Genomic DNA, 24,159 nt, shown 5'->3' on the forward strand with positions numbered 1-24,159 from the left:
TAAGCTAGCTCACTGATAAATACTAAATAATAACACTTCTGCAGAAGTTTATATACATATCCAAGTGTGTATCCACAATGTTCAACACAAAGGACGCATTAATGTTCTGCGAATCATGAAAAAAAATACAAAGTCCCATCGGTCCAGCCGGTTCCAAGAAGAAAAGAAAAAGAAAAATTCATACCAGGAAGTCTATCCCAGAGTGAGAGTGAAACCGGAGCTCAATGAGCAAGAGTAGGTGTTCACGTCATCGGGGAGCTGGTAAGCATCCTTGCAGTTCACGTCACCAGGGGCACAAGAGACGGTACGGCAGCTTGTGTCACTGGGCTGCACGGTGAAGCCCGACTTGACGAATGGGGAAGTCTCGTCAAGATCGATGGAGGACATATCCCAGTAGAGAGTATCAGTATCCTGGGTATATTCGAACTGAAGAACGCTGTCCCGGTCTTCGCTGGCAGAGATCTTGATGGAGACACCACCACCGTTGTCGTTGGTGATCCACTTCTCACTGAAGTCACCTCCGGCGCTGAGGGTCTTCATCTCGCCTGGGTTGTCGGTGATGGTCCAGACATAGAGGTCGGTGCCCATGTTGTTGACGATCTGAAGACCACCTCCGCCGTTAGAATCGCGGGTCTCAACGGTACCGGATTGGCCGGATCGGGCAGAGTGAGGGAGGGCCGCAGCGGTGGCAGCGAGAAGGCTGGTAAGGAAGACGTTGAAAGTCATCATGATGGAAGATTGTAAATTGAGCGAATGAAAATGGTAAGATAATATGATCTTCTGGTTAACAGAGATACTACAGAGACAGTAATTGAGGATCAACCTCTAAAGAATGAATGACTTCAAGAAAAAGAGTGACTTGAAGTTCAAAGAATGTGTTTGAAGAAAAAAAAAAGAAAGAGGCCATATCTGGGATGTCCATCTTTTTATTGTACTCGGTGGAGTTCGTCCGGATAAGGATGGAACTCAAGACCAAAAGGTGAGAACGGATAGAGCTACAACTAACAATTATAGATGTGGGTATAGATGTGGGTATAGATGTGGGGGTTCAGTCAATAAGGTTAACTTCCGAGGATTTCAGCCAATCAGAATTTGCGGCTGAGATTTCCACATCTTGGTCTCGAACACCTCGTCAGACCTCGTCATCGGCTTACGAGTGTAACTTGCATTTCTAGAATTTCCATTGTGGTTCAGTTCGATCCAATCATTCAACTAGTGTGGTTCTTGAATAAATCATTTCAACTGTCCATCCGCAATACACCAGAAAGAAAATATAATGGATGACATCAGTTCTTTACGGCCTCTTCCAATATTGTTCATCTGGATCCGTGGCTGTCCGGCAGCTGTCTCATTCTACGTCAGATTTCTGTGGATCTTTCACTTGGCATGGTTGGAATAGAGAAGTCTACAACGAATGAATGCTGATGACAATGACTACAATGACTAGACTGGGATGCTATTTACCATCTATGAGGTCAAATAATTTATCGCCAAGATGTGGATTCTTATCTTTTGTAGTTTAATATTGAATTTAATGTCTAGCATATAGATTCTATCCATTTCAAGGCTCCAGATCTGCTCCTATAATCCACTAACTCAGCCACACCCTTTTGCCACGATTTCCTGTGGGGCTGTCATTTTGACAGAGAGCGCTAAAATGATTGACTGGTGCTTTTTTTCACAGCCCCTTGAGTCTTGTTATTGTTCAATAATATTAGAAGAGCAAGCGGAGTAGTTTGCCTCCTTCGGTCAAGCTCGGGTTGGGTCGGATAATGACTTCTTTTTCGCCTCAACTTTCCTGCTTACCTTATAACCCCTCGCAGAATTACTGATGGCTATATTGATCAAAATCGGGAATATTAGCTGTCTGTGGTAATTGAACATAATGCCAAATCAAATTCTCTCAAGAACACTCCATCAACAGGAAACACAGAAAAAAAATAAAATAAAAGTCACATGTAACAACATCAACTGCACTAGGTTGCTATCTTATTGCTAAGCTTCGCCTTGAATCCCTTCAATGTTTGCCTGAAGGTCCTCCTGTGCAACCATCTGGCTTGGCTTAAAAGCTGTGGCAAAGATCTTCTCAAACTCATCATCGGAAAGAAGACTCACTCCGACAAGGTCATTATCCAAAATCTTGAACTCGGCTTCAAACTTGCCACCCAAGAGCGCAGATTTCAGCAGCGCAAGTGTTTTGAAGAGGTCCAGGTCACCCTGCTTGGTGTTTTCGAGAATTTCTTCAAGCTCAGCCGCTGCGTCCACTGGACTCTCGATCCATTTAACATCAGGTCCCGAGTACTTCTTTGCCAGATCCAAAACTTTGTTTTGAGTCAGAACAATGTCGTGAACGCTAACCAATCGGTTTTTGGTCTCTGCAGCATTCTTCAAAGCACCAGCAACAGCTTTTCCGATACTTGACACACTAGTTGTGCTGAAAGTATGCACACCATTGTCATATACTGTGGCAGTCTGTGTCTGCAGGTCGGTCAAAAACGGCATCGACATGACAAATTCCAAGAAGGGCCCAACAGCAAAGAGTGTGTACTCGATTTGTCCACTAAGCGCTTTTTCTTTAAGATATTTCTGGATTTCTATCCATAAAGCGTTCAGTGGAAGGGTCTCTGCTCCGGGCCTGGTCGTGAGCGCTCCAAAATCGGAAGGGATGAAGCGTCGGACGCCAGCCTGAATGCTGGCATCGATGACCGTCTTCTGTGCGCTAATACCGGGCGTACCGACGGTAGACACCACAGCATCCTGGCCCCTGAGAGCAGCTACAAGACTGTCGATAGACGAATAATCGACTTGCACAGTCTTGACGCTAGCAGAGGGTTCGTCCACTGAGCCAGCTGTGCGACTCAGCACCGTGACTTGGAAGCCAGTATTCACAAGCTGGTCCAGGACTGTTGATCCCAGCCATCCTTTCTGTTAATCGCATATTAATATAACAAACATAGCCATTTTATTGCCAGTCAACTAACCCCCAAGAGTGCAACGTTTCGGATAGGTTCCATAGTAGATGGACGTGATGTTTGAAAGCGAAGTGTATGAGAAAGAATACAAGGAGGGAGATAGTGAGGCACTGAAGTGAGCCGAAAGAGAACTATATATGTTTTGAATGAGAACAATAACGAAGACAGCCTGGTCCTCTTATAGATAGAAATGTGATGTAATATATGGTCCTACGTGTGATCATCGGCAGTATCTACATTAGGCAACTCATTCATGATATAGCATGTATTTGGCGACACCGTAAGCTCTAATCCAAATTAGACAAGTCAGCCGTGGTATAGTGCCTTGCAATCCCACTTAGTTGGCTGTGTCGGAGATCGTCGGCAAATCAGCAGTTATGTTCGCGCTATTCCCTTTTTCGTAAGTCAGTCGTAGATTAGCGCCACGATATGAACCAATGAGGAACCCGTTTATAGATGTCATCTCTCCACTCACCTGGGCCAGTGGACAACTCCGCGCTCACAGGATCTCCGACCATATCTACATTACCATAGTGGCCACGAAAATGAATAAATTGTGAGACATTTTGTCAGCTACCCAGAGACAGACTTTTGGCGCCCAAGCAGCAGTGCTACTCCTATTGTAACTGTCTTTGACTGGATTATCTCGAAAACTCACACTGTACCGTCCATGGCATTTGTCAGAGCTAGCCCAGCTTGTGGGAACTGCAGGTCTAGGCGAATCAAGGTTAGCTTTTGATTTCCACAAAATTACGGTTGGCCTGGTTGACCATACTAACCCTCGGAAGTGCAATCTCCTCAGACCAAGATGCAGCCAGTGCGCTCGAGCCGGTTTAGACTGCACTGGTTATAGGTCTCAGTCTGATCTACTTTTTCGAGATCAGACCAAGTCGACAATTCGAAAGTTACATGCTTCAAATAGCAGGGTGACCACAGCTAAAAAAGATGCCGCTTGTTGGAGCGTAGTCGCAATGACACCCACTTTCAATATCGAAGAACTTGCACACAAAGTATTTCATGACAACTTTGGCGGGATCTTGGGAAATGAGTGTAAGCACTGGATGGACTCCGGTGCGGAGCATCCATCTTCCGCCACTATCAGCCTGACCTCTGTCGGTCTCGCTGCACTCGCCATTGTCCATAAAGATCCCGATATGATGGATCTGGCGCGAAGAAAATATACCTTTGCTATAAGGGTCCTTAATAAAGCAATTATTGCCCATCAGGACTCTAAAATTGAGCAATCTGTCGCTGGAAGTTTTATCTTGTCTATCTTCGAGGTTCTGTGCTCTGATATCCCGCTGATTCAAATTTGATCGCCGGACTGACAGATAGTTGACGTTTCAGATGATAACATGCGATAACCAATCCTCTTCACGTGCCTGGCAAAAGCATGTCCATGGCGCTGCTGCATTCTTGGGCTATTTGTGTTCTGCCAATGGTCTGCCAGTCTCACCGGTGAAAGAACTTATAGAGATCTGCTATACCACAGTGCGTTGGTATGTCATTAAAGAAAAGGAATCTTACTAATTACTCATATTTTCCAGACACTTGCGTGTCTTACCAGTGGCAAAACAGTCCCGCGATTCTTACTGGAATTACCAGGTCGCTTTGGAGCGTCATCAAATGCCTCACAAGGCGACGAGGATCCCTTGTTGTCAGCAATGAGACTTTTTGCTATTATGGGTATCTTGGTGAATATTCGTAACTTGGCAAATCAAAGCTTTGCTCCATCAAGCCGGCTAGTTGAACTGGCCTTACAAAGTGATCAAGCCCTCCAAAACTGGGCAACTTCACTTCCTGCATCGTGGACTTATCACGAGGTTCCCGAAGGACCACAACACATTTATCAGGACGTCTGGTATGCTCGAATGTGGAATCACTATCGTTTAGCCCGCATTCTAGCCAACCGGATAATCATCGACAATTTCGATATACTGTCTCCCGCAATGTTGTCGGGTGATCATTTCAAACTACAACATGACCAGTCATATGAGATCATTTCGCTCCTGTCACATGAGATTTACATCAGCCTGCCCTTCATGTTGAACTCGGAACAAAGGCCTGCTACCTCTATGCCGCTCTCGGCAGCCATTTTCTTTACAATCACTCTGTTGCAATCTTTGTTGGAACTCACAGATAGAGCTACTCTCATTCAGGACTGGTCATCTCCAGCATCTGAGATCCTTGGGGAGAGGTTTACTTTCACGAAGGGCATCGTGATGCAGAATCTTCACTGAATTTTATCAAGAACGCTTTTACATATCATGCCTGAACGGTGTTAGAAGCAAAACCATTAATATAAAGTTGAATGAAGCCCTTAGTTGCTGTCCCCACTCTCGCCCTTCTTATACTTCTCACTGTCATCACAACCATATGACCCACAGAAGGACCACTCATGAGCCGTTTCTAGGCATGTCACTTTGAACCCCACACAGTGTAAGCAAATGCTGAAATTGTTGCAACCTTCACACCTGCGATATGAAGTATCAACCAACCAGTATAGGCCGGGCGCACACATCGCAAATTCGCTCCAGATCTAAACCGACCAAAGACCATAGCTTATCTTCGCTAGCTTGAGGGTCTCGATCACTCAAGTTTTGTGTGTAGCACCGCTGGCGTATCAGACCAAGGATCTGACAAAGTCCAGTTCCTATCGCCCACCACATCAAGTCTCGACCAAATCCGTCTAGGTTCGACTTCAGCCCTGCTGACATGATCAACTGGTCGATGGCCTCTTCATACCCGTTCCTCGCAGCGACTAATATTCTCATCACGTTACACTGATCCTTCGCATTTACAGGGAGGGGGGAAGAAGAATAAGCTTCACCACTTGGTTGGGACCTCGTGCAACAACATAGAACAGCGGCGTGCAGCCTCTTTCAATCTGAATGTCAATCCTGAGGTTTCCAAACCGAAGGAAATTATTGATGACTCCTAGTTGGCCATGTGGGGACACATAACGTAAGAGTGTCCTATCATCAAAATTCCCGCTCTCGATGGCCGCGCCCCTCTCTAGCAGCAGATTCACAACGTCCATATGGCCAGAAGCTGAAGCTGTGTGTAATGGGGTCCCCAGATGGACATCTACACTTTCGATTGCCGCTCCTTTGTCGAGTAACAGATTGACGACGTCTAACAAGTCGGTCAATGAAGCAGAATGTAAAGGTGTGGAACCACCTTTCACCACGCTTTTGAGAGCTGCCCCTTTCTCGAGCAAAAAACTGACAACTTCAATGGAGCCATTCAATGAAGCATGATGTAAAGATGTGAGACCACCTCCGTCCACATTGGCAATGTTTGCCCCCTTCTCGAGGAGCAAATTAGTGACATTCAGAGAGCCACCCCAAGAAGCTGCATGTAGGGGCGTCCTGCCCTTATAATTCACGCTATCAATGGCTGTCCCATTCTCGAGCAGTACAGTAACGACGTCGAAAAAACCATTTATAGAAGCGATAATTAGCGGTGTCAAGCCACTTTCATTCGCATATTCAAGGTCTGCTCGCTTTGCAACAAGACTTTCGACAACTTCAACGCGGCCACTGTAGCAAGCGTTATAGAGAGACGTCCCCCCAACCCGGTCCGGGAGGTTGATATCTGCCTCTGCCCCTCTCTCGATAAGAAGCAGAACAATGTCTGAAAACCCTTTATGCGAGGCGACTTGTAACGGTGTCCATCCAAATTGGTTCTGATAATGAATGTCTGCCCCTTTATCAAGTAATAGGCGTACCACCCCAATATGACCACCTTCACAAGCAAGATAGAGAGGTGTCTCCTTATCCTGGTCCCGGGGGTTGATATCTTCCTCTGCCCCTCTCTCAATAAGAAGCATAATGATGTCTAAAGACCCTATGTATGAGACAATGTGCAACAGCATCCATCCAAATTGGTTCTGATAGTGGACGTCTGCCCCTTTGTCAAGTAATAGGTGCACCAAATCAATATAACCTCCTTGGCAAGCGGAATGTAGAGGTGTATTCCTATTTTGGTCCGGGGGAGAAATGATTAACTTGAGCGACTCGCTTAGCTTTGGTTCTCAGCACCCATCCAAGTTTCTGGCGTTTGGATTCACGGGGAGGATGGCGAGGATGGGGAATAGTTGGTCTTTGGTGGGTTTTTCATTTTTCCCCAGCATCGGCGTCAAAAACGCCTATCCTCATCACGGCAAACAGCATTGATTGCGGAGAGGAGATCTTTCACAGACGACTCAATCTTGGGATTACCAAGAAGAGCGTTGTGCTCATATGAGATTTCGTCGCTCTCCAGGCCCACGGCCAAACCCCACCTTATCAGTCGAAGCCTTTGGGCTTTAAATTGGACAACAAGAGAACCAAACTCGGAATCGTACTCTTTCCATGAATCGAATCTTGCAACGGCCTCCAAGCGAGTACTAAAGAGACCCGCGAGTCCTATAATTCCGACGGGCTCCATGGAGAATAGATTGTTCCAAAGTTGTGATATGTAGTTAGTTGTGATACTAGTTATAAGGTCCTTGGGTTCAGGTAGCTGTGGGGCTGACCCCAGGAGGGGCAACCTTGGTCCTTGGCCCCCGAGGCCGGAACTAGTGGCTCTTTATATAAGCAAGCTGCAAGGTTGGTTAGTTACCTAGGCACTTTGATATCCCAGGTCAAAGACAAAGACAAAATTTGGGTAGTCTTTTATAGATGTCTTTTGAGATATCTTCTCAGATATTTCCTTAGGTGTGATTTTTCTTGAAGATGTTTCTTCCCGTTCTCAGTACCTAAAATCTAGGCCGTAAAAACAGCTTAAAATACGTAAACCGAGTTTTCTACATATAAAATTTAACTCCCAATATCTAAGAAGTAATAGCTAGAATATGTTCAGCCCTAGAGGGTCGTACCTTTGTAGGTAGACCGGATATACCTAAGGTGTCGGCGAGATATCAAACAAATCTTATCTTTACTCTATCACACCTAGAATTGCTAGGTGAAATAACCTTAAGTCTTATTCCAGTCGCCCGAATACTCCATAATCTTCCTCCATTGCTACCTCTGGTGGTCTCGCTTTTGCTATTAGCCTCTCCTAGACCAATCCTTCTTTATCATAATCCGCCCATACTTCCCCCTCGTGTATCCACTAGAGCTGGACGTAAGTCTTTAGTAAAGCCTAGAAGGGAACATTGATACCATTCCCATTGCCTAACGAGGCCTTTTTCTAATATAAAGGCGGACATGTCGGTGAGAAAGGCCAGTATCAGATGGATTTCCGGCACACGCTAGTCCGTGCTGGGTCGCTGGCTATAGCATTGTGTATCTCAAATTCGATTGCAATATTGAATCAGTCTACGGGACCGGCTTCGACGAGCCGGAGAAGAGCTCTGCGAGCCCAGCCTTAAAGTACAATCGCACATACCACATGTGGGTCCATAGGTTATATACAGTTGGCATGCATCCCGATCTACATGGTGGTGTTCGACAGCTTCTCCAGGGAGTTGCTGAGGATAGACTGTTTTGTAGTCTGTGAAGTCTATTCAGTCCACGAGTTATTGGCAGGATTCCATGCAATATGCACGTTTCGTTGTTTATTCCATAAGTTATAAAGGAAGAAAAAGAAAATAAATGTCATCATAATTTTTGTGGCTTAGCCATCAGGCCATGAGAAGACCTATACCGGTCTAAAAACCAGCCATGGGGATGAATTCGCCGTCTTTAATGTACAATGCTTCGACACGGGCCGTAGGAGGCGGTATTAAAAGCGAGGGGGGGGGGGAGTAGAAACAAAACGGGAGCCTCTGTGCTATGTTTAGGAATAATGACATCAGCCGAACGCCTGAGAAGAGAGACTTGATGTGAAGATGTTGTTATATGAAGACAGAGATAGAAGGGAGGATATGGACCGAAAGGAGGGGATTTAGGCGTGGGCCTTCTGCTCCGACGGAGGAAGAGGAGGAAGCTAATAATATTCATGGTTAGCAAACACGTCTAATTGCATATGATCAACTTGAAGGTGATAAATTCGACATACCTCGAGCTTTGTGTTATCGGCCATCATGCGCTGGAAACCAATACCGACACCCTCGATGACAGCTAGGAAGACGGCACACATAATAGCGGAGTTGCGGGCGGCCTTATAACCACCACGGATAGCAAGGGAGCCACCAGTGAAGAAACCAGCAATGATAGCATTATAGGGATCTTCCTTCTTGCGGATACCCTTAATTGAACAGTCGTAAATACTGAAAAGACCTCCCCAGCAGCCGAAGTTACCGCCGAGAACGGGGGGCGCGCGCTTTGATTGCTGTGAGCGCACCTATCCGGCGCTCGCCGTAAGGACTATTGCGGAACCCCTTAACACCGTGCCAGACAGCACCACCAATAGCACCCATGGCGAAGGCACCGCCAAAGTCGCTCAGGGCAACCCAAGGACAGGGATCGCGCGTGTGATCCATGATGTGTGAATGAGGTGGACGGGAGGAGAGTCGAGAAGAAAAGGTGGATCACCGGGACGAGATCAGGTGTGAAGGGCGCGAGAGTCGTAAAGGTCGAGGATTTGTAAATGGCAATAAACCCAGCGGTAACACTAGATAAGGTGGAGGATCAATGGCTCAAGAAATTCCAGATGGGGTACACGTGACCTTGAAAAAAATGTCCCCTGAGAAATTTGCAATGTTTGCACATAATTTATGCCTCAGGCATAATATGTACATTTTACCTTAGTTTAACTACGTCATGCGACACTCCTTCCCGAGGTCAATTGTAAAGCGACTCACAACCACCCAACCATGTACTTCCACACGCTATATTTTTCTTCCATATCCTACCTTCTACTACTTTAGTGGGGTGTGCAAGAGGGCTTCCCATCCGCTCATGCAATTTGTCTGCCAATGCTTTACAGCCATGTGTGTAAAGCACCTGTTCAAAGAGAATCGGCCGGCCATCCTCTAGACGCTGGAATTGTGCCTTGGCTTCCAAGTCTACTACATGATTTCTCATGGCTATGTATGAAGCTTCTGTCCGTTCCCTCCGCCGCAATTATAGCCTGTCGTCGTTAATAACTACTTTATTATTCATAAACATCGAGTCAAAACGAGCTTGCTGAACATCAAATGAAGTCTCGATCGTATGCAAAATGGGCCACAAGTCAAGGAAGGCTACGTAAAAAAAGAGCAAAGGATGGAAAGAAAGCAAGCAATACACAATCAGAAGCTGCCAAAAGGAATATGCACATCTTGCAACAAGTCCAAGATTATTTCACAACCCCTAACGTTGAGCTCATCCAGATGCGCCTTAGTTGAGATCTCGGTAGAAGCGTTGATCCTGAACTTCAGCATTTCTCCCTCGGTCGATGTCAACCTGATGTTTCGAAGGGGTGCATTTTTGGTCCAGGCGTCTAGTCTGGTTTGTTAAGGTCCTAGTTTAATCCCAGCTAATTCGCAGTAATTAACATGGGATGATTTCAACGCTAAGCCTCGTTTATTATGCCTTGAATACGAAGGATCTCGACTCCAATAGAATCGAGATTAGCAGCTTCAGTGGAATTTGACCTCTACATCTCTCTATGATCCCAATCATGTTTCTATTACCAATTGAGGGGTTTTTATCTGAACCTAAGGGGGGGAGAACACACAAATATGGGCTTCTCGCCAGGTATTAAGAGGAGAGACAGACAATTTACACTTTATCCTTTTGATCATATACTTCAAAGTATCATTGCAAGAGTTATTTATCCCATACATCGTACCTCTGAATTGTACGGGCTCCACTGAAAAGGCTCGTTAGTGTACGGGTGGATCAGTATTTCCACGTATTGACGATCTTTAGCCCAACTGGAACTCGTTCCTAATTTGGTCGATCGGATCGGATCTACATCCATAGATACGTCCTATGGCAGTCTATTGCCGTGTGCCATTTCAGAATTTTCTATAGTGAATTTCGACCCTTTCTTGGTACCCCTTTAAGCCTTTTTAGCTGTCTCTTTAGTCGTCCTTTTTGGGGTCTTTTCAAAGTCTTTTGAGATATCTTCGGTATTTTTTTAGATGTCACGTTTTAGATGTCGTTCTAGCTTCTCGCGTACCACTGTCTGAGGGACTCAGTGCCTCGTCGCGGCCACCCCTTAGTCGCCCCCATTTTCTCGTACTCACGGCAGGAGTAACATTCATTCCACCCGCCCACGCTCATCAATGGCAGTTGCCCTAGACTTCTCCATGGGAACAATCACAGGACTGTCGCCCTCCTTACCTGCTTGAACAGACTCCAATTGCTTGGCAACCTCGAAGCTGTAGTGTGGGCCTCGGTACTCGGTCCTCCCGCGAACGAACCACCACAAGGCGGTCAAGGTCATCAAACCGACGGTGATGACGCTCGTATAATTCATGCTTTCGACAGTGGCAGGCATGACGAATGGGAAGCAGAAAAAGATCACGGTGACTATGATATAGACCAACGAGATGATGTTCACCACCATTCCTAGGTTCTTGCCCATGTAGAAGGGCCCAGGGACTATGTTACGACGTCCGGTCAACACATGGGGGAGGATAGCTCCGAAGTAAGATAGAGTGCTTAGCACGATGAAGGATGAGATGAGGGCCTGGAATGCCGTTGTGCTGCCGACGTAAATACAGCCGATACAGGTAACCAATGCACTCATAGCGACGGTGGCACGGACGGGGGCGTTCAATGTAGGATGGACCTGGGCAAAATAGCTCGAGAAAGGCGTTGCGTTGTCCCGAGCCAAGCTCCACCACATCCGTCCACCTGTCACAAAAGTGCCGATCAGGGTTGGGAAGGTAGCTAGAAATAGCACCGCAATGAGTCCGATAGCACTGGTGGTGGATCCCGTAGCTTGCCGGTAGATTTCAGCAGTAGGAAAGTAGCCCACGTCGGTGTTGAAAACTGCATCGATGTCCTGGATCGAATAGAAAAGAGCGATCAGATAAATGAAGGAGGTAGTGAAGGCCGTCAACATCTGTATCATGATGCCCTGGGGGACCTTGACCTGTGGCCTGGGAACTAAAATAATATCACCAGTTAGAATCTATCCAGCTTCATTTGAAATTAGGACGAGATGTCCGGCATTTGAAACATTTAACATACCCTCTTCAGACAGATGACTGATACAATCAGGAACTCCCACGGCGAAGGCAGCATTAAGCAGCCCCATAATAAAACACACTCCATCGGACCAGCCGCCAGTCATGTTATAGTATTGTGTCCAGACTTGCGAAGTGCTCGCGTGTGTCTTTGGCATCGCCGCAAGGACCACCACGGTTGCAAATAGTCCGGTCATTGATAGGATCAGTGCGACTCGATTAATCATAGGGATAAACCGGTTCCCTAGACATACAATTGCACAGCAGGTCCAATTGACAAGTTGGAACACAATAAACACCTGCCAGGACTGCCAGGTGACGTCAGAATGCCGAAGCAAATACATGGCCACCGCTTCATTGCCTAACATGGAACTCATCGACGAGGCCGATAGGAGCCAGGCACAGGCATTGAGATAGCCTGTGAAGAAGCCGGCGGCGCGGCCATGCTTGCCGCTTAGCACCGTGGACCAGTAATATACTCCGCCCGCGGAGGGCATGGAAGACGCCAATTCGGCCAATGAGGCCGAAATTGCGGTATAGAAGATGCTCACGAGAATCAAGCCATAGAGAAGAGCCATCGGACCTCCATTCATGAGTGCAGTCACAATTGTGCCACCAGTTGCGGCCCAGGAGCTAATACATGATTACGTTAGTTGAGGCCACGGATAGAAAAGGTTTAAATTACTGACTTGGCGATCACAATCCCCAAGCTTGTCACACTCCAGAGCCCAAAATTCCGCACCAGTTCCTGTTTGTGACCCAGAGCAGCCTCCTGGCGCACCGTGTCTATCTCCGTGCTGTTCCTCGGCCTAGACTCGCCGATCTCGGCAGTTTGCTTCTCAGCGACCACCATAGTGTCATCCGTGAAATAATATCAAATGAAGTCAACAAGGAGGGCAAGGGCGAGTCAAGAATGAAGTGAGATAGGAATCGAGAGAGAGAAGAGAAAAATAGGAAGACGCGACCCCCCGCTAGTCTCCCAGGAATCTGGTACAAAGGCTTCCCCATTCGTCGAGGGCCGGTGGATACAGCACGATGATCGTGAGGGTGCGATGTAATCCCAATAGTTCAAAACATTCGTCCCTATTCTAGCTGGGGCATGGCCTCAAGTTGGTCGAAATTAACGGGCCATAGCCCAATCTAACGTAAATGAAAACCCACTGTGATGGCCCATTTATTAGCGTTCAGGGACGACGGGCGGGCTTAGGGTTCGATTCTAGGTAATAATATTAGACCGTACGATGGTCCAGAACTCCGGGGGAAAGCGAGAAAGCACTGTGACATATACTAAACTCCCCTATGAATAAAATATGCAGAAACAGAACGTGCGTCAGCCACGATGCGAAATGGCCCCCACGATCTAGCTCGGAATGTAAAAAGAGGATTGGCGTTGCATCGGGGGCTCCTATTGGTTCTGACTGCCCGTGTGGGACTTTCCTACGGCAGCGGCGTCTGCGGCCCGCTGATCTGTACCAAATGCTTGGAAAACATGCACAGTTTTTCTCGGCCCATGACAGACCTGTGTGATCCAAGGACACACTCTTTTCAAAGCTTGTGTACCTCGTTTCTCCTATAGACTTGTTGGTCCTCGTTGTAAAATCTCCCGGGGGGTTGGGGGTGAGGGGTGTGGGGAATGTTTCTCCTAGACCGGGGTCCTCATAGCTTGCGCACGCACAGCCTAGGATGGATTCCATGAAATTTTAATATGGCCCCCTTCCAATAATATTTCTCCTAGCTAAGATCGGAAGCCTATCGATCTTTGGCGGGCTGAAAATTCTCCGATTATTCCGGGTCCAATTCCATTCCAGACGGCCGTCGATGGCAGGCTCGATGTTTACTCCTGCGACCTTGTGAGGTAGATCTGCAACGACGGCGGCCATTCTCTCGCCAGAATGGGGAACGTATCACCCACGCCCCATGAACTGTTGGTCGAAGCTGTGACCTTTTGGAGTATCGGAGCGGTACTCTACATTGGCCGAATGTATGTGCGAACTGTCTGCGCCCGGGTATTGGCAAGAGCCGGAGAAGACACTGACTTCATGAACAGAGCCTCCCGGTTAATGGCAAATATATCAATCCAGGGGATATCATGTGCGCAAAATTGCTTCCTTTCGCTTGACTAGCCATTACTCACCAGCTCAATCGCATATTCCAGGGGACGATTATGTGATGACGGCAACTTTTGTGAGTCCCCTGCTGTGGCCCAGTATGTAACTCTCGACTAACTGCCTATCCGATTCTGATAGATACTATATACGTCCTTGCTGATCTTGATTCAAATCTCGGCAAAATACGCGACGAATCTGATGGATCCGAGCGAGTACGACGAGGTCCTCTCAGACTCCCGACAAGTTCACGAGCGCATCCTTGGAAGCAAAATTGTTATTGCACTGGAACAGTGTATGCTCTTTGTAACCTGGGGTGTGAAAATCTGCATGTTGATACTCTACTGGCGGATCACCAAGAACCTGCCCTCGAACCTCTACGTCAAGATTCTCGCCGCTTATGTGGTGCTTGGTTTTGCCGTAATAATGATCACCTACTATGCCGTGTATTGCAGACCTTTCTCGCAATATTGGGCGTTGCCGGTGTCGAATTTGCAGTGCGCCACGTACCAACACTATTCAATCACACAGGCCGTTTTCAATGTCTCGTCAGACGCCTTTATGTTTGCCATTCCAATACCGCTCATCGTCAAAGCGAGGCTTCCATTGCACCGGAAGATGCTGATAGGCTGCATCATGAGCCTGGGTCTTTTCACGGTCATTGCCGCCATCCTGAATAAATACTTCAACTTTGCCTCCCCCATGACCACCGTGTACCAGATCTGGTATATACGTGAGGCAAGCACTGCCATCTTTGTCGCCAATATGATGTGCTGGTGGCCGCTTCTCAGGAAGATGTTTGGTATGAGAGCCTTCCAGTACCACAGCAGCCCTGGACGACCATCCCGGGGTACCGACAATAAGGAAAGCAAGCCCTACTTCAAGTCCGCTGGCTCGCAGTCTCGTTCATCCTTCTCGTTAAACCACCCCTTTCGTCTCTCTCGGTCCAATTTCCAGAACTCGGCAAAGGGTATTACACTCACTGGACACAGCAATGCAGCATACTCTAGCCAAGAGGCGATAAATCAGTATACGGGTGGGATCGTGGAGGATCTAGATCGCGTGGGTAATATTCCACTCCCGGTTTGGGGCAAGGGCAACGAACGAGGCACAGACGTTGAAAACCTCGTGGTCCAGGAATCCATCGCAAAGTTTGAACAACGGGATCACGGGGCAGAGGTGCCTCTTAGAGATCGAATTTACTGTACACGCGAGTTTGACATTCGCTCTGACTGCAGGAGCGGACACTCGTCTATATGACGTGGGTGTAAGATTATATATAATTGGTGGATTATACAATGTATTGTGAGTCGAGGTATCTACACAGACCTAAAATTGGAAATACGTACTATACAAATCAGGCTTCTACAAAATATCTTATTACACACCAAAGACCCCTAGGTTGGAGACACTAAACATTATTGCACCTGTAACGCTGCCCAGCCCCTGTAAAGTCACGTAGGGAGTGCTAGCAAAAGTCGGGTGTACACCCGTGAAACTCATTCTGGTTCCCTTGTTTGCCAAATCTGTAAACACAACTAGACCTCTCAATAGCCCACAAAGCCCATAGCCCGGCCCAACCCAACCCACCAAATGGGCTGGGTCTTGGGCCCTACCTTCGGGCCCATTGGTGGGTCGTGGGCCTGGAATGAAAGCCCGCAAAGCCCAATCGGACCCATAATGGGCCCCAAACAATACAAACATGCCAATTTATCGAGCTGTATAATTAACGCATTTTTCTCTGGGTTTTTTTTGGGTATTCAAACTACCATCTGAGTGATACATGAAGCTATACAGAAACCTTCTTCTTATAAGCTTATAAATTAACTCATAAGATCCAAAGCTGATTTTTGTAAAACTTTATTTTTTACATGGAGTACTTATTTTGTTAGGGAATTACATAGTAAATAACTAGATGCATTATTTAGTGCTAACTACTAGTTACTATAATAATATGATGAAATTGAATATACAGGTTGGTACATGCGTAAGATACAGCCATTAATCAGCTACTTTATACGTGCCAAGACTATATTTGTGCACAGAAATGGGCTTTTGAAGGGCTTTGATGGGCGCCCATTAATGGGCCATAGGCCGGGGGCTTGGGCCCATTTGCGGGCTATTGAGAGGTCTAACCACAACTACAAGTCAAGTCTGCACCGACGTGAGGCAATGAAGCTATATGAACTTATCCAACCCACCTTAATGACTACATACTATGTAGTATTATTAGAATATTTTTATGCGCTGTGCAGTGAACCTCTTTCAAACTAGTCTAGACGGGAAAGGGTCCTTAGGCTTGTATCCTTTCGGGTGTTGTCCTTCCAAGGGTAAATATGGAGCAATGAAATGAACAAGGTAATCCTCTTTTCGAAATTATTTGGAACGTATGTTGCTCCCTCCCCCGTAGACAAGACTCTCTGTACTGCTAGTATGCTGCTCTCCGGAATTGGCCTGGCCCCAAGTAACCTCCATTTCCGTGATCATGGTGATCATTTTATTGTCTTTCAATTTCGCGGGACCATAGCTGAGCTCACCATCACCAGCTTCAACGGTAGTGATAGTCTGATCATGTGTGCGATTTGTGAAGTTCGACGTTTCCTCGAGTTTGTAGCCCAGCCGGGTCCGACCGCTGCGGTTGGTAGAGCCGTTATACGGCCCGGTGCGGGTCGACCCGAAGAGCCTCGGGACAAGCCGAGTAACGAGCGGCTTGAAAGAGGGAGCACACGCAGCGACGAACGACAGACCAACCTCGATAGTGGACACACAAAAGAGGACCGAGTGCGTGTAATTCGTCGGCATATGACGGTCGAAATCGTCGAGGAGAATGAGGCGAACAATGCCAGCCACCACAGTTCTTCATTTATTAGTATCATATTGATGGGAAAAGGAAGACGTTTAGCTTAGCTACTCACAAAAGACCCAAGGACAAGATACCAATTAGCATCAACTTCTGATTCCGTTGCATCTGTAGGCGATATACGATCCAAGTAGGCAACATCAAAGCAAGGATGTCAGTGAGAATAGAGGCTGAGGCCGTGCCGGTGACGAAATTTGCAAAGTTAAGACAATTCGCGTTGGGATATGAAGCCAAATCCCAATTAGCGGCGACGGGCACACATCGAAAAACAGTGAGGAAAAATGTGATGATAGCGGCGATGCCGTTGAGAATTAAGAGCCCCCAGATGGCCAGGCGCACTGACTTTTTTTGGCCGGTTAGACGTAGTAAGAATAGTAGGATAGAGGTCTTGACGAGAGCCAAGATGGGATTGTAGATGAGCTCGGTCTGTTTTGTTAGCAACGGCAAATGAGTGAGGTGAGAAAGAAGTGTTCAACCCACCGCGTAGGTATATTTGTTGCCAAGAATGGCAGGATGGTCATCGGGTATCTCCCAGACATTATATCCGATGTACGTGTAAATGATCACTGAGGGATGATTAACTTCATGAACCACAGACAGTTTAGACTATTTTGCCGTTCTCGTTTTACCTTTATAAGACGTAAATGTCTCCGCCCAATACATGATCTGCCAATCTCTGTCAATCCTCTGGCCTCGTTTATAGAATGGCGGCGGTACTCACCATCGCAACACAAATCACCCAGTCATCTATTGTTTATTAGATCCATAAAGCTCACAAGAAAAGAGGAATCGGAACATTGAACTGACCTGCGGCAAACGACTTCGTCAACGTGCGGCTATATAGCCGCAGAGCCACAGCCACGCTCGCGAAGCACGGAAAGGCAAAGATCAGGCCGATGGCCTGCGGCTGTAAATTGTCACTAGAGCCCATATCTTCCAGGATATTCGTCTTCTATCCAAATAAACCGCGTCTATCATTTGCAGTTTTGACAGGAAAAATTCAACTCGCCTCCAGGGCTGGGCAGCGCCCTTGGGTTACATAAGTATCAGCCAAACACGAGGTCCAGAGCCTCTGCGATAGGAGTTGAATTCGCATCCCGGTTGAATTCGACCAAATCCTATAAAGTGGCGTTTGGGGCGCCCCCTTTCTTCCTGTGAGACTTATGAGTCTTGCTGAGAGCTCAGGCTAAGGCCTCGACTAATTGTGATATTAATTAGCCGTATTTTAACATTGGATGTCTGGTTGCGGCTGGAGAACCTTGATATAGACTAGCGTATAAATTACGAGCCATTGGCACTCGTTTCAGTCATTAAATTGAGGGCTATAATCTCGGAATATCGGAACACTCAAAAGTGGATCTGAGGGTGTCTGAAAATGGATGGGACGACACAAAGTATAACGCATTGCTTGTACTTCGTATAATGTATCATCTTAAAATAAGATGGGAAAGCCTCCGGAAATAGAGTACGATTTATTAACAATTGTGTTTTTGTGCGAAGCTTGATGGTGACCATTACTACAAGAATATATGAACACGCCTAGTTGGCTAACGCATGCAACTAGTTAATTAGTGCGCACAAGGCTTTTTTTCTTGTCGGCTATACTAGCACCAACGACTTTAGAATAAATATACTAAGGAATTTTAATTAAAATATAGCGCTAGTAGGCGCGAAAACTTCTAAAGCTCCGTGGTGCCTTAGTCGGTTGTGCCGGAACGTTTGCTTAGGGCTGCATGGCCGGCCTACTACGGCGGATACATTTAAATACCATCCCTGTCCAAATTGTTCACAGGGGCTCTTCTGTCTTAATTGCTCATCAGCCCTTTCTCTCTCTTTTTACTTTCGTGTTCTTGGGATTGTGTTGGTGCATATTCTCCAGGATGAAGGGCATGTGGGGAGTTACTCTCGTCGCGAGCGCTTCGCTCGTTGGTGCGATATCGACTACATCACTCACAGAAGCAGCAACTACGGTAACTGCCACGGCTGATTCGGCACCTTCGTTGTTCCAAAATGAGAAGGTGCAATTGACCGAAGGCGTGCTCTCTGATGTGTCGGCGGCCTTGCAGAATAGCACTGTCGCTAACATGTTCGCCTTTGCGAACGAATCCACGGTGACCAAGAGGAGTGTCCGTCATAGCTGCAAGGTGATGCCCGGGGATTTCTGGTGGCCCGTGGATCTGGTTTGGGACATCTTCGATATCTTGCTTGGCGGTAGCCTGATCAAGACGGTGCCCCTGGCATCCTACTGCTATCCGGACTGGCCGCAGTACAATGCCGCTAAGTGCGCAAGCGTCTCAGCTGACTGGCTTAACTCGAACCTGCACATGGCCGACCCTGTCTCAATCATGCTGCCGCTGTACGAGGGCCGCTCATGTCTACCATCACCGTTTAACCATACTGCCAGCTGCACGCAGGGCGCATATCCCACGTATGCAGTGAACGTATCCACCGTGGCTCAGATTCAGCTAGCGGTCAACTTTGCCCGTAACTTGAACTTGCGACTAGTGGTCAAGAATACCGGACATGATTTCAATGGTAAGGCCTCCGGCAAGGGTGCCCTCTCCATTTGGACCCACCACCTCAAGGACAAGGAGTATCTTCCGAACTTTAAGGCTGCCAATGGTTATGTTGGTCCGGCCATTAAGTTCGGCTCGGGTACCCAGGTCTGGGAGGCTTATGAGTTCGCCAAGGCCCACGGCCACTCGGTTGTCGGCGGAGAAGCCGTCACCGTCGGTTTGGGTGGTGGCTACACTGCCGGTGGTGGCCATTCTCCCCTTTCCAGCATGTACGGTCTGGCGGCCGATCAGGTCCTGGCCATGCAAGGTAAGTCTCTCTATAATCTCGGACTTTCTCGAAGTGCCTCCCTAATAGTTCTGCTTAGTTGTTCTGGCAGATGGTAGGTTCATCACTGCCAGCTCCACTCAGAACTCGGAAGTTTTCTGGATGCTTCGCGGCGGCGGTGGCAGCACCATTGGAGTCGTCACTTCTTTAACAGTCAAGGCCCTACCTAAGCTGGAGACCACTACTGTGACCTTCAATTTCACCATCAACGACACTCCTGGTCCAGACGCCTTCTGGGCTGCTGTTGGGTCCTATCTCGACCATTTTGAGACTTTTGTTGATGCTGGCACCTACGGTTACTTCTACATTGGTGCTTCCGAGGCCATGATCGGTACAACATATGCCGGTGATCCTAACCTCTACTTCCGTATGCAGTCCTTCGTCGCACCAAACATGAACGTTGCCCAAACCAAGGCACTCTTGGCTCCATGGTTTGATACTCTTAAAAGCCTGGGTATCTCCTTCAATCCGTGGTACAACCACGCGGATAACTTGTGCGTTTGAAGTCTCCCCGTTCCTTTCTGGAATCCGTGCATCTATATCCCAGCTAAAACTTTCTTCCAGCCATGATGCCTGGGAAGTGGCCTTCCCACAGGAATTCGTGGGAACTGATGTCGTCAAGACTGCTTCTCGCCTGCTCCCCCGCGGCGTCTTCCAGAGCGATGATCTCCGCAACCAAACCTGGGCCGCATACAGGGACGCCGTCAACCAGGTACGTCTTATATGTATACACAAATGCATTAATATCCTCCCCGCCCTCTCTTTTTAAGTGGTGTCTGACATAGTATAGGGCCTCTTCATTGCCGGCTTCCACATCAGCGGTACCGGCATTGCCGCTAAGCCCCCCACAGACAATTCAGTACTCCCCGCATGGCGCGATGCCCTGTCGCACGTTATTGTCGGTTCCCAATGGAACTTCACCTCATCCTGGGATGTGGTGAAGAGCAGCTCGCTCTTCGTGACTGAGTGGATGGACGTTCTACGTGAGATTGCCCCAGACTCAGGCGCCTACATGAGTGAGGCCGATCTCATCGAGCCAAACCTCCAAGAAGCCTTCCACGGCGCCAATTACCCTCTCCTCTATGCTCTCAAGCAGAAGTATGATCCTACAGGTCTGTTCTTTGCTCTGACTGCCGTTGGTGCTGAGGACTGGGAGGTTCGGACTGTTGACCCGCTGCCCTACTCATGGAATAACAATGGGCCACTCTGCCCAAAGTCTTCTTAAGGCGAGAGATATCAAATTAAACAAGCATGGCATCGGGATTTTGGATTTTTGATGAAGCTAAGCCTGGGGCTGTGAAAGGCAGGCACTTAGGTGTTGCCACTCTGGGACATTCAACGCATATTTTGATATTGAAGATAGATGTCTCATAGCCCTTTAGCAAATTGTAATATATAAACCGCCTCATCTATAATAATGCAATTCGTCAATCAATCAGAGGCTTTCTGAGCCCATTGGAGCCTAACTAGTATCTAATAGCTATACAGGCGCTTCTTTCCAACCTTGGATATGAACAAATAACTCTTAATTATCTCGAAGCGCATCAACCAAGGCTTACAAAGTGGTAAATGATAACATCCGAGAGCATTAAACTAGGTACAATATTTTGTGGTGCTATAATTGTCACATTTTATCTTATTAAATTTCAGCGTCTCAAGTCCCACATTTATCACCTTGCTATCACCACTAATCATGCTCGTAACTTATTCTTCTTATCAAGCCGTCTTAACATTCCAGAAATTGTTGAATCAACCCTTCAAGTCCTTCCAGTAACCTTAGTTGTAACTTCGTCATCGATTGTTGACGAGATCTAGGAAAGTGTAAAAAGCATACATTGCTATGTCTACAATGATGGAGTAAGAAGATGATTAATAGGAGTGGATGCAAATGCTGAATCTAAATATTGCCATGGAGACAAAACCTTCCAAGTTTGGAAGGAGGGAGGTCTGACTAATCTGTGCTTCTCCCCGGGGCCCTTTTGTGTTTGTCAAGAGAACTTTTGTTTAATTGACGCAAACATACGCCTTCCGCCATACCTTTTGAGAGTGACCGCCTATGTGGGTATACCCATAATTTGTGGCCATTATGATTCCAAGTGTGTCGTGGGGAGGGACAAGTCATTATAACATGCGTGGCTTCGTATTATTTTCTATCAGATATCGATTCTAGGTATCTAGTTGAGTCAACCCGAAAATCCTTCCATATCTGGATCCCATCTAGTGGCATTGCATTCGCCGTCAACTCCGTATCCGATTGTCCATCATCATCACTCCACCTCGTCTGGATATTGTGAGTGGCAGCTTTGGGGCTGTCTGACGTTATATTACTCTGATTGGCACCAGCGTCCATGCGAGTGAGAGCATATTCCTGTACCGAGCGCTTTTTCGCACTGAGCTCCCCCGATGGGGTTCCCGTCCCGCGAGATGATGAGCCCAGCCAACTTTTAGGAAGCACTTTGGAGAACACGCGACGGAGAAGGGGGAGATTGGCCGCGATGAGAGCGAGTTGCTGTTCGATAACACTCCACATCAATGGGATGGGGAGGGTATATGTGAGGTCGTTGAAGTCTATCTTCATGAGACTGACAACACGGACCATGCTGATTGCGCTGACACTATGATTCAACGAAGATTAGCCATTGACTGTGCAATAGATACCAGAGCGGACCCTCGGATTCACTTACAATAGGCCCAAAGAAAATGCCACCGACAAACCAATCTTCCGGCCCACTCGCAGCTGGAGCTTCCAAATATATGGGATTGGAAGTATCATGACCATGAAATCGGTCACCATGTTGAGTACTCCTGCTACCACGAATGCTGCATTGCGGTTTCCACATCCGCCCCCCGGTAACGTCGGATTCCAGTTGAACGCAACAGGGTGGCAAATCAGAAAGGACTCGAGGACGATACTCAGCCCCCACGCCCACACGATGGCACCGGTGACATAAATGGCAATCCGCATGCTGGCTTTGGTACCAAAGAGCTTTTGATAGAGGATCATCATCGATGTTTTGACGAGAGAGAGGCCGATTCCGTAGAGAACCTGGCAGACGATAATCATCTGCTCCGCACCGTGGTGAGCTTCATCCACCGGGTGGACCGGGCCATTATGCTTCACATACCTTGAGGTTAAATTCGATGTCTGTGAAGGCAACCTCGCCCGTGGTTGCGTGTAATCCAACGCCTCCCATAGTCACCACTGAGCGATATACCCGTTAGCGCTGCCTCTTGATCCATTCTAGAACAAAGGTCGGTCATACTCAATACCACAACCACAGTACATGCCATAATCAACAGCTGCAGGCTTTATTAGTCTCGCGCCATGCCAGTAATACAGTTCGATTAGCATACCGTCGCACTGATCATGCAATAATCATCCAATCCTAAGCTGATGTCTCTCATCCTCCGTGACACGATCCGAAGAATCGTGGAACTCAGGGAGATCGCCCCAAAGACGAGCATCACGATCACGATCTCCCTGCCCTCCTTTGCTTTCAGTCCATAGTTGCCCATTGTGGGTTTTATTTCCAGGCTGATACCGTGCCTGTTGCCAACTTCGCCATCTAAATAGAAAAGGAGTAGACATGGAAGATTTAACATTATCCATATTTCTATCCAATTCACACTAATATACGCTAAATCTTCACTAAAACACGCTAAGCTCGAGAACTACTTGCCATAAACCATTTCGGGTTAGTGCACCAGTTCGGTGGAACCAATCCCCTTCGATTAAAGTTGAAAGTGGAGTCAAGCCCGCACCGGCCCCTCCCGGTCCCAAGGTGCTTGACCAAGTGTTCTTTTCAATTAAAGAAAAGGATCTCCTAAGAGGGAGTATATACGCATTGAGTACGGGGTGTTAAACTCATCAATATAAAATTCAATACTTTCAACAGAGCATGCGGGAAAATCCAGCAAAACATGCCTTACTCATGCCCTGTCTCTCAATCCCTGCAGGTTTCATCCCGAAGGAATGGGCAAGGCAGTTATCATACTACCCTAACCGAGGACTTGGCACATACATCCCTAACAATCGCAGTACAATACCTCTGTGGCACATGCAGGCTAGCTCGATCTGCAATTTCCCCATCATATATAGCGCGGCCCCCCTGTCGCCACGTTGGTCTCGCGAAACCATGATCAGATAATCGTCAATTTGTGTTAGTTCTAGACCGAATTTTAAGAGATTCAGGGGCTCGGTTCAGTGAATTATGCATTTACTGTATTATTTTGTACCAACAATAAAGACAGAGTAGCTGGATGCCCCTCAATTGAAAACCCCTCTATCGTCCATGCCCTCCTGAGAGCACTCCCAATTATTTGCTTTTTTTA

General features: G+C 47.3%; 11 protein-coding genes across 11 annotated transcripts; 3 read left to right on the forward strand and 8 right to left on the reverse strand.

The window, feature by feature from the left end:
• Positions 1-192: 192 nt before the first annotated feature.
• Positions 193-729, reverse strand: N7447_010732 (uncharacterized protein; the record flags this gene model as incomplete). Its single annotated transcript, XM_057234994.1, has 1 exon — positions 193-729. The coding sequence occupies one exon, from the start codon at positions 727-729 to the stop codon at positions 193-195; it is 537 nt and encodes a 178-aa protein (XP_057081214.1).
• Positions 730-1,995: 1,266 nt separating this feature from the next.
• Positions 1,996-3,014, reverse strand: N7447_010733 (aromatic alcohol reductase; the record flags this gene model as incomplete). Its single annotated transcript, XM_057234995.1, has 2 exons — positions 1,996-2,925; positions 2,982-3,014. 2 exons carry the CDS (start codon positions 3,012-3,014, stop codon positions 1,996-1,998), a joined length of 963 nt encoding a protein of 320 aa, XP_057081215.1.
• A 929-nt stretch (positions 3,015-3,943) lies between these two features.
• N7447_010734 (uncharacterized protein) lies at positions 3,944-5,212 on the forward strand (the record flags this gene model as incomplete). Its single annotated transcript, XM_057234996.1, has 3 exons — positions 3,944-4,252; positions 4,308-4,463; positions 4,520-5,212. 3 exons carry the CDS (start codon positions 3,944-3,946, stop codon positions 5,210-5,212), a joined length of 1,158 nt encoding a protein of 385 aa, XP_057081216.1.
• Positions 5,213-5,769: 557 nt separating this feature from the next.
• Positions 5,770-6,804, reverse strand: N7447_010735 (ankyrin repeat domain-containing protein; the record flags this gene model as incomplete). The annotated part of the gene is made up of 1 exon (XM_057234997.1): positions 5,770-6,804. One exon carries the CDS (start codon positions 6,802-6,804, stop codon positions 5,770-5,772), a length of 1,035 nt encoding a protein of 344 aa, XP_057081217.1.
• A 308-nt stretch (positions 6,805-7,112) lies between these two features.
• Positions 7,113-7,403, reverse strand: N7447_010736 (uncharacterized protein; the record flags this gene model as incomplete). The annotated part of the gene is made up of 1 exon (XM_057234998.1): positions 7,113-7,403. The coding sequence occupies one exon, from the start codon at positions 7,401-7,403 to the stop codon at positions 7,113-7,115; it is 291 nt and encodes a 96-aa protein (XP_057081218.1).
• A 1,440-nt stretch (positions 7,404-8,843) lies between these two features.
• N7447_010737 (uncharacterized protein) lies at positions 8,844-9,381 on the reverse strand (the record flags this gene model as incomplete). Its single annotated transcript, XM_057234999.1, has 3 exons — positions 8,844-8,885; positions 8,958-9,178; positions 9,243-9,381. 3 exons carry the CDS (start codon positions 9,379-9,381, stop codon positions 8,844-8,846), a joined length of 402 nt encoding a protein of 133 aa, XP_057081219.1.
• Positions 9,382-11,087: 1,706 nt separating this feature from the next.
• Positions 11,088-12,874, reverse strand: N7447_010738 (Amino acid/polyamine transporter I; the record flags this gene model as incomplete). The annotated part of the gene is made up of 3 exons (XM_057235000.1): positions 11,088-11,941; positions 12,026-12,654; positions 12,711-12,874. 3 exons carry the CDS (start codon positions 12,872-12,874, stop codon positions 11,088-11,090), a joined length of 1,647 nt encoding a protein of 548 aa, XP_057081220.1.
• Positions 12,875-13,913: 1,039 nt separating this feature from the next.
• N7447_010739 (uncharacterized protein) lies at positions 13,914-15,386 on the forward strand (the record flags this gene model as incomplete). Its single annotated transcript, XM_057235001.1, has 2 exons — positions 13,914-14,027; positions 14,268-15,386. The coding sequence occupies 2 exons, from the start codon at positions 13,914-13,916 to the stop codon at positions 15,384-15,386; spliced, it is 1,233 nt and encodes a 410-aa protein (XP_057081221.1).
• A 1,116-nt stretch (positions 15,387-16,502) lies between these two features.
• Positions 16,503-17,917, reverse strand: N7447_010740 (uncharacterized protein; the record flags this gene model as incomplete). The annotated part of the gene is made up of 6 exons (XM_057235002.1): positions 16,503-16,983; positions 17,042-17,412; positions 17,467-17,552; positions 17,616-17,652; positions 17,708-17,733; positions 17,794-17,917. The coding sequence occupies 6 exons, from the start codon at positions 17,915-17,917 to the stop codon at positions 16,503-16,505; spliced, it is 1,125 nt and encodes a 374-aa protein (XP_057081222.1).
• Positions 17,918-18,866: 949 nt separating this feature from the next.
• Positions 18,867-21,052, forward strand: N7447_010741 (FAD-binding oxidoreductase; the record flags this gene model as incomplete). The annotated part of the gene is made up of 4 exons (XM_057235003.1): positions 18,867-19,809; positions 19,868-20,321; positions 20,392-20,539; positions 20,618-21,052. 4 exons carry the CDS (start codon positions 18,867-18,869, stop codon positions 21,050-21,052), a joined length of 1,980 nt encoding a protein of 659 aa, XP_057081223.1.
• A 918-nt stretch (positions 21,053-21,970) lies between these two features.
• Positions 21,971-23,343, reverse strand: N7447_010742 (uncharacterized protein; the record flags this gene model as incomplete). Its single annotated transcript, XM_057235004.1, has 5 exons — positions 21,971-22,442; positions 22,512-22,891; positions 22,953-23,029; positions 23,091-23,127; positions 23,182-23,343. 5 exons carry the CDS (start codon positions 23,341-23,343, stop codon positions 21,971-21,973), a joined length of 1,128 nt encoding a protein of 375 aa, XP_057081224.1.
• Positions 23,344-24,159: the final 816 nt, after the last annotated feature.

The sequence above is a fragment of the Penicillium robsamsonii genome, assembly GCF_028829455.1.
Source record: "Penicillium robsamsonii strain IBT 29466 chromosome Unknown utg000007l_segment0_segment0, whole genome shotgun sequence".
Taxonomy (NCBI): Eukaryota; Fungi; Ascomycota; class Eurotiomycetes; order Eurotiales; family Aspergillaceae; genus Penicillium; species Penicillium robsamsonii.